The sequence below is a fragment of the Anoplolepis gracilipes genome, chromosome 1 (genome assembly GCF_047496725.1).
Source record: "Anoplolepis gracilipes chromosome 1, ASM4749672v1, whole genome shotgun sequence".
Lineage (NCBI taxonomy): Eukaryota > Metazoa > Arthropoda > Insecta > Hymenoptera > Formicidae > Anoplolepis > Anoplolepis gracilipes.
This window is the reverse complement of record NC_132970.1, coordinates 17,830,049-17,843,923: the sequence shown is the minus strand read 5'-3', so window position 1 is coordinate 17,843,923 and position 13,875 is coordinate 17,830,049. Positions and strand designations below refer to the sequence as shown.

General features: G+C 31.8%; 1 protein-coding gene across 1 annotated transcript; it reads left to right on the top strand.

Annotated features, from left to right (window-relative positions):
• On the top strand, positions 1–13,512 carry LOC140669925 (sodium/potassium-transporting ATPase subunit beta-2-like). The gene is made up of 5 exons (XM_072900150.1): positions 1–625; positions 7,186–7,446; positions 7,586–7,767; positions 8,239–8,512; positions 8,790–13,512. Exons 1-5 carry the CDS (start codon positions 499–501, stop codon positions 8,891–8,893), a joined length of 948 nt encoding a protein of 315 aa, XP_072756251.1. The 5' UTR covers positions 1–498; the 3' UTR covers positions 8,894–13,512.
• Positions 13,513–13,875: the final 363 nt, after the last annotated feature.

Sequence of the window (13,875 nt, the reverse complement as noted above, 5' to 3'; positions counted from 1 at the left end):
AGGGAGAGAGAGGGAGAGAGAGGGAGAGGGAGAGCGGTGTACGCGCTCTGAAAAGCTCTCTTCGGGCCAGCTTCGATCGCTCAATATTCAACCCCTCACTAGACGGGAGCGCCCCGAGAGCAGCGCGACTCCTTTAGAGACGGGGGCACGACGAATCGACCATTCCTTCCTTTGCGCCCTCGCCCGCGGAGCTGTTCGATCGCGGCCGCCGAACGTCGTTCCGGAGGAGCGCCGGAGGAAGGAAGTCCTCAGCCTAGAGCGAGAGGGATCAGGACCGCGCGCGCGGGCTGGCACAGCTGCTGGCGTTTTCTGCTCTCGTACTCTCTGCCTTGTTCGTCTCTTAAACAGAAATTCCGCCCTTTTTTTCCTCATCGCTCTATCCGCTTCACCCTTTCTCTTTATCTCTCTCTCTCTCTCTGTTTCTCTCTCTGTTTCTCTCTCTCTCTCTCTCTGTCCTCACTCTCGCGCGCGGTTATCCATCCGGGAATTGTCGTCGGGATGGAGGGCAAGAAGGTCGAGCAGTTTTATATGCCGCCGCCGAAGCTGGGAAAATGGGAAGGCTTCCGGGTCTTCCTCTGGAACTCCGAGACGGGACAGTTCCTGGGGCGCACTGGCGCCAGTTGGGGTGAGTTTTAACGCTTGTTAGCGTTTAATATATGTCATAGCTCGCCTTTCCACATTATTGAGTCTTTATGTCTTTTCGACCCGCCCCTATCTTTGTCCTTTGTAAGATTATTTTCCGAGGGAGACAAACTACTGATTTCAATTTTATTAAAAAAAATTCGATTAAAGATAATTAATTCATGATAATTAAGACGTTCCCGCATCGTTCTATGTCATAAAGTGACGATACAGTGTATAGAGTCGTGAAAAATTCTATGACGTAAGAAGGTATGAATACGTGGTACATTGGAAATGGTATTAGGTCATAAACGGTTGAACATTTTTGCATTTAATAATAGCGTTGCACAGTAGTGTTTCATCTCTTAAAACAATATATTTGCAAGTATTAAAAGTAATTTAATTAATGTAGTGTTCATTAATTCGCGCATGGATGTAGATTGAAAAGTAAATTAATTACATATAAAAAGAGTGTCACTTGTTTTATTCCTTTTTTATATTAATTTATATTTACACTGTTTTATCTCATCCGTAATAATTAACAAATAGATAAAAAGAGATCACAGAGGTATTCTATATACTTGACAATTTATATTACAATTTAGTTATGGAATATATTTGTGAGCAAATTAAATCATTTGAATTACTGTCTTAAATTATTTTCTTAGCATTAAAATTTTGGCATTCCTAACGTTAAAGTCTAAGCAAGATAGAGCGAATCTATTAGAACTAGAAATTTGCGGAAATAAAATATTAAATAAATTATTGAATTATCATTAATTTTACGCGTATAATAATTAATAGTTTTTCGTAATTTTCTATTTTAATTTTTTTCCGATCCAATCATTACACTTCCTTTGATCTACGTTAAAATTAGAATTAAAAGAAGGTTAACATTAATGCAATTTTTACAAAGTTAAGAATTAAAAAAATCAGAGAAGCACATGTAACAGTCAATGTGATACTTTGTCTTATTAAACGGATGAGCTCAAATAAAATGTTTCCATCGTTATGTATCTTTTTTATCTTTTTGCATATTTTATTTTTATTATGAAAGTTGGTGAAGTAGTATTTTTAATAATATTAATTTTAGAGAGAGAAAGAGAGAGGGAAATGTTTGAAAAGATACGAGTATTAAAGATTGTATTTGACTAAGAGAATCTATTATTACGTAATAATACATGTATATATAAAAGATAATTGTGCACGCCGACTATCGATGATAAAACTTCGTGCTGTTGTGTTATACATTCTAAAAGTTTCATTATTGTTTAATATTATATAAATTTGTTTTTGTAAAAACAATGACATTCCAAATGATTCAATATGCATTTAAAAATCTGAATTACAATATGCTAATTATGATACTAGTTTATTTAATTTAAAATTAAAATTTGTCGTTATGATTATTTATAGATATTAACGTACATATATGTATATTTGTTCAATTTTACATACAAGTCTAATTTGTAATAATAATATTGCAATATCTGTCCACAGAAATTTGCTATATATAGAAAATATATAAATTAAAGTTGTACATCGAGGTAAAGTTGTAAATTAAAGTTGTGCATTTATAACAGTCAGCATTATTCTTTGAAATTGATACGAGAATTTTTATTCTTCGATTTTTATTGTTCGAACACTTTTGCTCTCTGAAAATGATTATTTTCTATAATCAATGTTGAAATTTATATTGCTTGTGTATTAATTATATTTAAAATTAAATTGTTGTATAATTTACGTTACATGTATCTTTTTTAGTTTAAATTTGTTTAATCGCGAGTTAATTTACAATTTTAAATAACGCCAAGTTTTGACATCGTGCTATTATACAAAACATTCATAAATAGAGGCACAAAATTTATCCAACAGCGAGCTAGTTATGTAAGACACATCTTCCTCCATCGGAAGTTATATATGGCGTAAGGTTTTGCGTTGCATTGTGCATATTACTGCTAACTGATCGCGAAATATATAGTGATTGAAAAAAAAAAGTTGCAAAAATTTGAATACATTTTTTAATTCAAATTTATATCTAATTATTCGTTTGCCTAATTGCATCTAAACTATTTATTTAATTGTAGAAATTAGGAAAATCCATTTCGTCGCTTTTTCTTGTAATATAATTTACGTAAATTGAAATTTTTTTTCCAGTATGTATTGAGATAATCTTCAGGCTGAGTGACGCGTCGATGATATGATAAATTAGTCGGGCGGGAGATAGAAAAATGTTGCTGTGTGCATATGTACGCAGCGTACGAGAACATAGCAAAGTAAAACGAGAAATATCTTGTACGAGAAATGTGATTTCCATCAACAGAGTGCTGATTTAGCGCGAATATCTCTTAGTGTGTATTTAACGTTATGCATATCCTGTTTTGATAAGCTAGCACTTTTACGACGATTATTGCATTTTATTTTTCACGAGAAGTTTTGCACACGTATTATAACATATAATTTTTTTTTATTTCGACATAATCATTGATACATGATCACTAATTAAAAAATAAAGCTGATTTGTTTCCAATTTGCAATAAAATATCTTGTTTTAAATAAATTTGCAATGAAATTTTTTTGTTTTTAAATAAAAGGTTTGTCTTTCTATTTTTTTAAATTAAAATAAAATTAAAATAAAAAAACGGAATTTTAACTTGACAAACCTTTAATCAAGTTAATTTTACGTGCAAGTAATTTATTACCCAAAATAATTTATTATCTAAATACATGTGTATATAGACATCTAATTTATAGTTTAACATATGGATTATTTACATTTAAAATATGTTATTGTTGTATCAATTAATTTAATTTTTCAATAATTTCTTGCATGATTTTTTTTTCTTAATGCGATTATACATAATATATTAATAATTATATATTACAATATACATAAAAAAATTATGCACGATACGAAATTCTTCTTCATCAACAGTAATACATTTATATATACTGCTATTATTTACCATCGTGGTTTAAAGTTTTTTAACATAAGTTAATGAAATCAAACTTTGTGGCTTCCTTTGTCCGCGTATTGAAGGAGTGCAACCTCACTGGACTTCCGTTGTTCTATTTTTACATTCGGTTAAGATTGGAGCAGGAGGAAATATACACGAGCAAGGGACTTTTGATAGGGTGACTTTTTTAAAATAACTTACGGGCTTTCTCGTTCGTCGAATAAAAGACACATTACGAGATTTGGAGGTGGAATTTTCTCTAAATATTCTTTAATATTTTATTTTTTTTATTACGTTTAATAAAGTATTCAAATTCTTTTACTTATAATTTTATTTCTCATAACTACAGACATACATTGTAGTCTGTATCATATATTTATTTTTTCTCGTCCTATTCTTTCTCTCTCTCTCTCTCTCTCTTTCTCTCTCTCTTTGGTTTGCTTTATCGCTGTTTGTCTATTCCCCTTCACTCTTCTGTTGAGGTCGATCGACTTCCGCCGAAATCAATACGAACCGTCTCCGTTACCATCTCACAGAGAAATGGTATGGTCTGATTTCTATACTGGATAGCGTTAGCGTCTGCGCAAGCCGATTTTTCTCGCCGAATGTCCTACATACGCGTTCGATCCTGCAGATCTTCCGGAAAACATGAAGAGACTTTTTCATATTAAACTTTTAGTAACAAGATTTGTAATAATTTCGTGAATATATATATATATATATATATTACAAATTAACTCGAGCTTAATTAATTAAGACGTTATAATATCGAAGCAAGATACTAATGGCCTACTTGACAACAGAAACATAGCCGGCTCGCGTCGTCGCATTCGGTACTGCGTCGATCGATATCTTGAAAAAAGCCATGGAAATGTTACGTTGCCGTAGTGACTCTGTAATGACGTGCGGCCACTAATAAAGAGTCAACCGCTGGTATTATAGAAAAAGTTGATCACTCAACTCCAACGTTAGTTTTTTTTTTTATCATTTTAATGTCGCACACAAAATTGAGAGTTTCTCTTAGTGAATCTGACAGCTGTATTCAATATTTTTTTCGTATCGATAAAATTACATTTGATTTAATTAATTTATAGTGAGAGAGAGAAAGAGAAACAGAGAATTAATATATTATTAAATTATTATTATTAATATATATATATATATATATATATTATATACATACATTTTATTATATATATATATATTATCCTCTAAATTTCGAACATGTCAAACAGTCATATGATTGTAATATTTTACATTTTTAACGACTTATATTAAAGGGTAGATGTCTTAATCTTTTTATAATTTTTGTAATTTACATAAAGATTGTTCATATATTATTATATTATAAATTTTATATTATATATCATATTACAAAAATATTTGTGTGTTTCTTTAAAGGAGTAATTATTATGAAAACCAACGTTTATAAAATTTATACAAAATAAATAAATCTTATTTTCACTCTTCGTCAGAGTTTTTATTACGTTTCTCATTTCGGAAAATACATTAATCAGTGTAATTGTTTTTAGCCGATGTAAATTAATGTAACAAAATGGAATATTCTGAATATTTACAAACACGTGTCCGTAATTAATCAGTAATTATTCGCGATATTCAGTTATAACGTGAATGTACGTTGGGACTTGACGATGCGATTATGGCTTGACACGAGGCTTTATACGATTAAGCAAATGAGCATTCATCATGTTATTGTATATGTGAAAAGACATTGCTGCTGACAGAATCAACCCAGACAGTGACCCATCATTTAGAAAGAAGATAGATTTCACATTAATGTTTCTCTTACAATTGTATTCGATTTTCTATCTCTAAAAAAAAATAAATAAATAATTATATATGCATTTTACAAATAATTTTATTTAAAAACATTGGAGAGAAAAGATTGATTGTGTTATTCATTTAACTGTAAGTAAGCGAAAATTAAATTTGTATTGAATGTAATTTTTAAATATATATACAGGCGCGTAAAAATGTTTTTTAATTTTGAATAATATTTATAAAGAATTTCTAAAAAATTATAAAAAGAAAATTAGAAAATTTGGTCTATTTATTCTATTTCTAAAAAAAAGTGTGAATTTAACCGTGTGACTGCAATTAATATTTTTAATTTGGAGAATGACTTCTCTCAGGCTACATCGCTATGTGCGTGCGCAAATGTATATTCGTCAACGATTTGTATAACAAACGCATGGCATCGCTTACCCAATACCAATTCAGGCCAATTAGGCGCCGGGTCATAATTGTTTCACTGCTTCAACCTTCGACCGTAGCAACAATAGAAATTATGCTCGTAAAACCATCGATTAGATATGACGTTAATCCTAAACTAGAAATATAGCTTATCATATAAATCCTAAATATATCTCTATTTTTTATTGATTTTCTCTCTCTTTCTCTTTCTCTCTCTCTCTCTCTAAACTAAATATTAAACTTTGAAAAAAATTGATTTATTTATTAATAACGTTGTATTATTGTTTGCTTCTTCAACAACGTATTTAAATTTAAATTTAAAACAAAAAAAAAGTTTTGCCTTTAAATTTTATGTAAAATATACCCGACTGTTGTACCTCGTGTTTTATGTAAATGTCAAAATTACACTTTCATTATTTTAAAAAAGAAGTTAGAATTTTACATAACAGATATATATATAATTAACACAATAATAAAAAAATTTGCGAATAATTCATCATAGATTGTGTGATACAAGATGTACATAGTTAAATTTGATTCATTGGTTATATAATAAAACAGCTTTCGTGTATTTCGAGTAGTTTCGATCGATTTTATAGAATTAGCCTTGAGACACTTTACAGTGCGATATACAAGAAACGAGAGCTCGGTAATCCACACAAGCCACTTGATCTACATCATCTCCATTTTTAACCGGATTCTCAAAACACATTATTCTCAAAGTACATAATTTTAGTATATTCTTAGTAGAAACAAAAAGAAAAAAATTTTTTTTACGTGAAAAGTGCACGCCCGATACACGTGAACAGAATTATCCTACATTGTTTTCAATAGGAGTTATGTAATACAATTACTCTAGAGGAAAAAAACATTGTTTTTTAGAGCGTGTATTTTAGGTACGTGTCAGGTAGCATGTATTGCAATATTCCTACTATATGTGTTGAAATAAAAATATTTTTTTTAACAAATAATTTAGTCTTGAATAAATTGATAAATAATATTCGTGTATTTATACTAATTTAATCATCAAAATTTAATTATAACTTAAATATATAACTGCATATTATGTAAAAGAATAAAAATATCTTGTGTTAAAAAAAATACAATACATTAAAATATCAAGATTGTTGTTTTACAATTAGTTATTTTACTTGTTAGTTTTATTTCGACTGCATAAGATTAAATAAATATAAATAAATAAGTAATAAATAAATACATTCTTTAAGAGACTTTTAAAAACAGAAAAGAGACTTACATTAGTAATAAATTTCACATTAGAATTATATTGTTAGCTAAAGATATATTCATTAATTCTACTGAATTTCAAAACGATTTCCTTTTGAATTTATAAATTTAAGAATGTTATGACTCATGTAACCCATTATACTTTCAGCTAAGATTCTGCTGTTCTACGTAATTTTCTATGCCGTCCTGTCCGGCTTTTTCGGTGCGATGCTGGCTGTGTTCTACCAAACTTTGGACCCTAACGCGCCCAAGTGGCAGCTGGACAACTCGCTGATTGGCAGCAACCCGGGTCTCGGATTTAGGCCTATGCCTCCTGAAAGCAACGTCGAAAGTACATTGATCTGGTACAAGGCCAGCGATGAGGGTAATTATCTTCACTGGACCAGGGAGCTGGACAAATTTTTGGAAGGTGAGCAAGAAATTATGTTTGACATAGAGCACAATTTCTATCCTGTTCATTTACTCGAAATTAAATATTTGTAAATTGTAAAACGAGCAATTTAGAATCGACATACGATTTCTGAGATATAATTTTTCATGCAATGCAGAGTATGAAAGACCGACCAGCGGCACAAATAGTATTGAGCAGAGAGTGCCCTGTGATTATAACAGACCAGCACCACCAGGTAAAGTTTGCGACGTAGATATGAGAGAATGGGGACAGTGCACGAAGGAGAGGAAGTATGGCTTCAACAAATCCGCACCTTGCATTTTCTTGAAATTGAATAAGGTTTGTGTACGCACTTTATTATCCACCAGATTTTTTTATAAACCTTTAAAAAATAACAGGAACATCATTCAAGGAACAAGTCATTCTTATTTTCTACTTTTTAATAGACATTTTTTAATAATGGTTTTAGAATGATTCCACCTATATGCGCAGGCATAAATTTTGAATATATTCAGGATGTTCGAATATTGAATTTTTCAAAAGAAACAGTTATAAATATTGTATTTAAAAATAATATATAAATTATAAATAATTTAATGAAACATTAAATTTAATTTAGAAGAATTTAAAATTTTATTATTGGTTTTTACATTTTTCTAAGACTGTTTTATTTTTTGCTTAGACAAAGAAAACGAATTCTTACAGATTTAGAAGATTACATCCTAGTCGCCTCAAAGATAGATTTAATACTGCAAAAACAGTGAAAATAGAGAGATGTAGTAAAGTATTTACTCGAGATATTTATTTCAGATTTTCGGATGGATGCCGCAATTTTATAACGATACGAAAAATCTGCCGGCAACAATGCCGGCGGATCTTCAGGAGCATATCAGACAAGAGGAAATGTCCCACAGATTGGACACTGTCTGGGTATCCTGTGCTGGTGAAAACCCGGCCGATGTGGAGAATATGGGAGCGATTCAATATATTCCGCGCCGTGGTTTCCCCGGTTACTATTTCCCATTTAGGAATACCCAGGGATATCTGAGTCCCCTTGTAGCTGTGTTCTTCGAAAAGCCCAAGTGTACGTTTGCATATTCTATTTAATAGAAATGAAAGACAATTAAATAGTAATTATTATCCATAGACCGAATCTGTAAAAATAAATCTAAGAACCAATCTGATTGTCCAAAGATCAAGGAATTCTTGCTCTCATGAGTATTTGTAAACTCAACTAAAAATTATAATTGTAAAAACTGAAGGAATTGTCGATTCATAATTCTAATAATATTACGAGTCCGAGAAAAAACCAGGGTATATAGGAATAAAGTAATTAACATTCATCGGTTTTGTATTTATAGACGGCGTGCTCATCAATATCGAGTGCAAGGCATGGGCGCACAATATCATCCACGACAGATTCGAGAGACGTGGCTCAGTGCATTTCGAACTGATGGTAGACTAAGCCCGGTCGCTTCGGCCAATCGTCAGATCATCATCGTCGCTATCAACCGCGTCCAAAAATTAGGAAGCCGCAAGAGAGTAGAACAAAAAGAAGACGTTCCTTTTTTTTAACCCGCCTCGTTGGCCGACCGCGATCACTCTCTGTGTACCATCCGGTTTTCTCTCTGCCGACGATACCGCCCCGGATCAGCCTTACTTCTTCTTCATCCGCCATCGTTTTTCATCAGCTCATCATTCGTTCGTCATACTTACAACGATTGCGACAGCGCTGTCCATCTGTCATGTCAGTCGCCAAGCGAGGGAGAGAAAGACAAAGAAAAGAAAAGGGAAAAGAGCGAGAAAGAGACAAAAAAGAGAAAAAAAGGCAAAAGAGAGGAAAAAAACTGCATAAATTAGAAAATAAACTCGACGATCGATTACATCAAGGTGCACAAAAAAAAAAAAAAAAAAAAAAAAAAAACAAAAAATCGAATCGGGAAAGAAGAAAGGTGAAACGAACAATCCCGCACAAATGCCGGGCGGTATCTTGTCTTATTTCTGCCAGGGTTGTGTCATCGAAGAGTGATCTCGACCATCGACGGCTAAGTCGATCGTTCGCAATATTCGATCCTCGCGCGCGCGAGAGATTTTTCTTCCTCAGTTGCAAAAAAGCCCCCTCCCCGAAACCGTTTCAATTAGATCTTCTAAACTTTTCTTTGTCACACACTGCGTTCCTTTTTGCGATGACGAGCTTGGCCGAATAATTTCTCACGACTCTGCGAATGATCGATGATGATCTTAGTTCTCAGCCATGTAGAATGTATCATAGAATAGTGTTTTTTGCCTGTCACGCGCTACGATACTTCTCGATACTATCGATACGTTGAAATTCTTGGGCTGTTTAACGAGAGAAGAATATAATATTCGCGGTGAATTCTAACGGAAGGCAGCAGGCACAAAAGGAGTACAAGTACAGGCTCAATTGGACAAATTGCCATCAAGAAATATAAACATAACACGTGACGTTATATTAAAAATTTTTGAGTGGTGCCGACAAAAAATTTGGTTCCCTCAAATAAATAAATTAGTCACGATAAGTGACACGAGGCTATCAACCAAATCAATGTCTATCGCAATGTTGAATGAGATTACAAGTTATGTGCGAAGTCACCCTGTGCGAAACTTTTCCAACTCTATTGGTATTGATAATAACGTAGATGAAAAACACCTTACTAAAAATATTTGTGTCTGTTGAAATATTATCGAAACGCGCTAAAGTACTTCAGTTAGTTTGAAACTAACACGTTATTTTGGCGAGATAAAAATACATTTTTATTTTAATAAACGATATATTTATAACCCAAGTTGCGCTTTTTGACACGTCACGTTTATAGCGTAACACAGGTCGCAACATTGATCAGAATTCTATTTCTATCACTTGACCATAAAAGCTATTGTATGCGATATGCGTGTTGCGTTATGTTTGTGCGTTATGTGTTAACAATTGTTAACATGTTATATTCCTTTGTTTTGGATATTTTCAATTAAGCGTTAAAATTAAGAGAGTTATTATATTGAAATCTTTGCTATGAAGAGTATGATGAAAGAGTATTTACCAAAGAAATGGATATTAAGAGTTTTGATCGGTCAATTTGTCCGATCAATGGTTATTGTCTCAATCAGTAATATGTTGAATGTGTATGATGATCTATGATTCTATATGATGCATGTTTCATCCGATGCTGCAATCTATGGAGAGATACACTCGGATTCGTAGAATCTGTTGCGTCCATACGACTTTTCAGATCGTAAAAAACACTCGGATCTACAAACACTCGGACTAACGAGTCTTTTGAACTGTTGGATTAAAGGAATGTATTTAAATAACATTGTAAAAATATGGCCAACGTATTATGGACGTACCAATCAAATCAATTAATAAACAAGTTGATTAATACAGCTCTACATTCAATAAGAAAAATCGGTAAAATTTTTGCAACATTGTATTGTTTTAATATATATATATATATATATATATATATATATATATATATATAAATATGATATTTTAATGAATTTATTAATTTTAATCCATCAGTTTAAAAGGAGTCTAGGAGTTAAAAAAGTTTGTAACGGAAAGGAGCTATAAATTTCTAAAGTTCTTGATATTTTGAAGATTCAAGAATCTTTATAATTTTTTCAAACATTTTTATTTTATTAAAATTTATGTAAAATTTATGCTAATAGTTTTTAAATTTTTGAGTTTGGAAGAATTAATTAATTAATGTATTAATTAATCTATTAATTAAAAACTTTTAAAGATTTACTTAAAGTGAAAGGAACATGAACGACATTATGACGCAAGAAGTCCAAGAATTTGTCGATCCGAGTTTGTCTGTGCGTAAATAAATACAAAGATGTGTAAAATAAAGGATATGTGATTGAGATGCATGAAATATAGAAACGCGGATCGTGATATATGGACTTAAAGAATTTATAAATTCAAAGATTTATGTGATATCAACGATCTGTACATCTAAGACTCTATAGGCCCGAGAATCTTCTTATCTGAGGATACACGAGGGCAAGAATCTATACACTCAGGAATCTATATAAATTAACAGCGAGAAAAAAATCAACACAGGAAGAAGAAAAAGAAGAGCTACACAGATCCAAAGATCTGCGCATCTAAAGAGTCCAAATTTTAAAACTTACGGAAATACTAAAAATTCACAATACGCAATAATCTGTAAGTCCAAGGATCTATTGATTTCGTGCTGATTTTAACATTCAATTCGCAGTTTTAAAAATATTTTCACGATCAATCATGTGAGAAGCATATGAAGCATTGCGGCACCATCAGCATTGATAAGATACATCATGCGATAGCGGAAGCTCAGACACGCGTCTAGTATACTTACTGAAACCAAAGTTCCGAGAAAGAGAACTGCTATATAATTACTGAAGAAGAATTAAAGATCTCTAGACTTAAAAGAAATTTCAAGAGAAGAGCAGACTCGCGCGATCAGTAATTACTATATTTTTAAGGTAGATTAATAGTATGAAAGATGCATATTGATCGAATACTAATAATGTAAAGATGTTATACTAATGATACACGTATATATCGATAGCCAAAATATTAAAATTGTTGACGCATTAATAGTAATACTGATCGTGTGGTAGCCCTCCGTAAGTACTTAAATCCTATTTAAAAGCGATTGATTGTTGGTACGTACTTAAGTCAAAGGCTCCATCGATCTTAAATCAAACTGTCGATAACAGACGAATCAGTCACGATTTATTATATTGCGCACGAAGATTTATGTTGAAAGTTTGAAAGCAAGAATTTTATCGATGATATGGGATATATGTGTGGAACGCATATTTATATTATATAATTACATTGTGTACCATATAATTATATATAATATTATTTCACGCAAATCCTATATCTTGGAAGTCAAGTTCCTTCGCCAGAGGAAGAGAAAGTCGGAAGAGCTGTTTTTTCTGCATCGACGGGATATTACAGTCTGACAGTCTGACACACAGAAGGAAGATTATTTACATTCTAGAGAGCTAAATATGAACGGAATATTGTGTTGGATCGTTTGAACATGGATACTTCCCGATGGAGCTCGCAACTGAAGAGACGGTGTATCGAATTTTGTGTAATTAATTCTTTTATGTAGTCTTATTAGGTTAATTACTGTGCGAATAATATGTATTACAGTAGATATAAGCATCGGTTACGTAAAAATATAGATCTTAAAAATCTGTAAATCTATTAATCCGTAGATTCACTGGTCATTAGTTTCTTAGACCTATGCCTCGACAAATGTGTAGCATCGCGTCGCAGCTTGAAAGGTAAATAGATCCATGGATCTACAGAGATTCACAGAGATCCATCGGTCCACGAAAAAAAATGCACAAGTTCATAAATTCATATATATATATATATATATATACTGAATAATCCACGAATTTATATAAAAATTTGACGATTGATTTATAATTCCTTGAATCTAAATATTCAAAATTCTTTCACTTGACATCTTCACATTATAATAATTTTATAAGCGCCTGTCTGTTAAATCGAGAATTAGATCAACCGTGTGTATCTTCAGATAATTAAAACGTCTAAGATTATGCAAATAATACAGGCATCTAAAAAAAATACCCATAAGACATTCTTCTTTAAGGCATCTTTAAGATTTTCCGAAAAAGCGTTCTGAAAATGTCTTTAAGGCTTTCCGAAAAAAGAATATCTCATTTATAGCATTTAATTATATATGTGACCTTTTTCGCGCAGACTATGCAAAAAACAAAGATGTTACTATAGTCATTATAATAATTATTGTAACGACTTATATTAATTTCTATGCATATCGCGTGCCTAAAGTTTGGTGAAACTATAAAGCTTTAGAAAGAATTATAATTAGATCGCGGCCTGTTCAATTTTTAATGAAATGGCAATTTCTTTACTCCCATTCGTTATTCCCGATTTTGGCTTCTGTAAACATCCGTTCGTAATTATCGGCTGTCACCGATTTCTGAATAAGTCAAACGTATCCGTGATCTAATTATAATTTACAATTGGTTGGCAGTAATAGGGAATAATAAATAAAATGGAGACGCCTACTTTCTTCATATTATATATTCTGTTCCCTCTTCTCTCCTATTTTCAAGTTATCCGCTCATAAACCTATAAAAAGCTTAAATATTTTCCGAAATCATTTCGCAGATGCGTATCAAGCGTCCGAAATGAACGCTCGCTCATGCGCAGAGCGCATAAGCGCATAAGCGCCTAAAAGTAGTCTTCTATAAGACGCGTTTGTAAAAAGGGCCACGGAGATCTAGAAAACACTATAAAGTTTTAAAATGTTCGCATCCTTGGTCTCATAAAAAAAAAAAAAAAAAAAAAAAAAAAAAAAAAAAAAAAGGAAAAACTTTATAGACTCGTAAATTTCTAAATAAACAGATTTTTTGCAATCAAACTTTCGT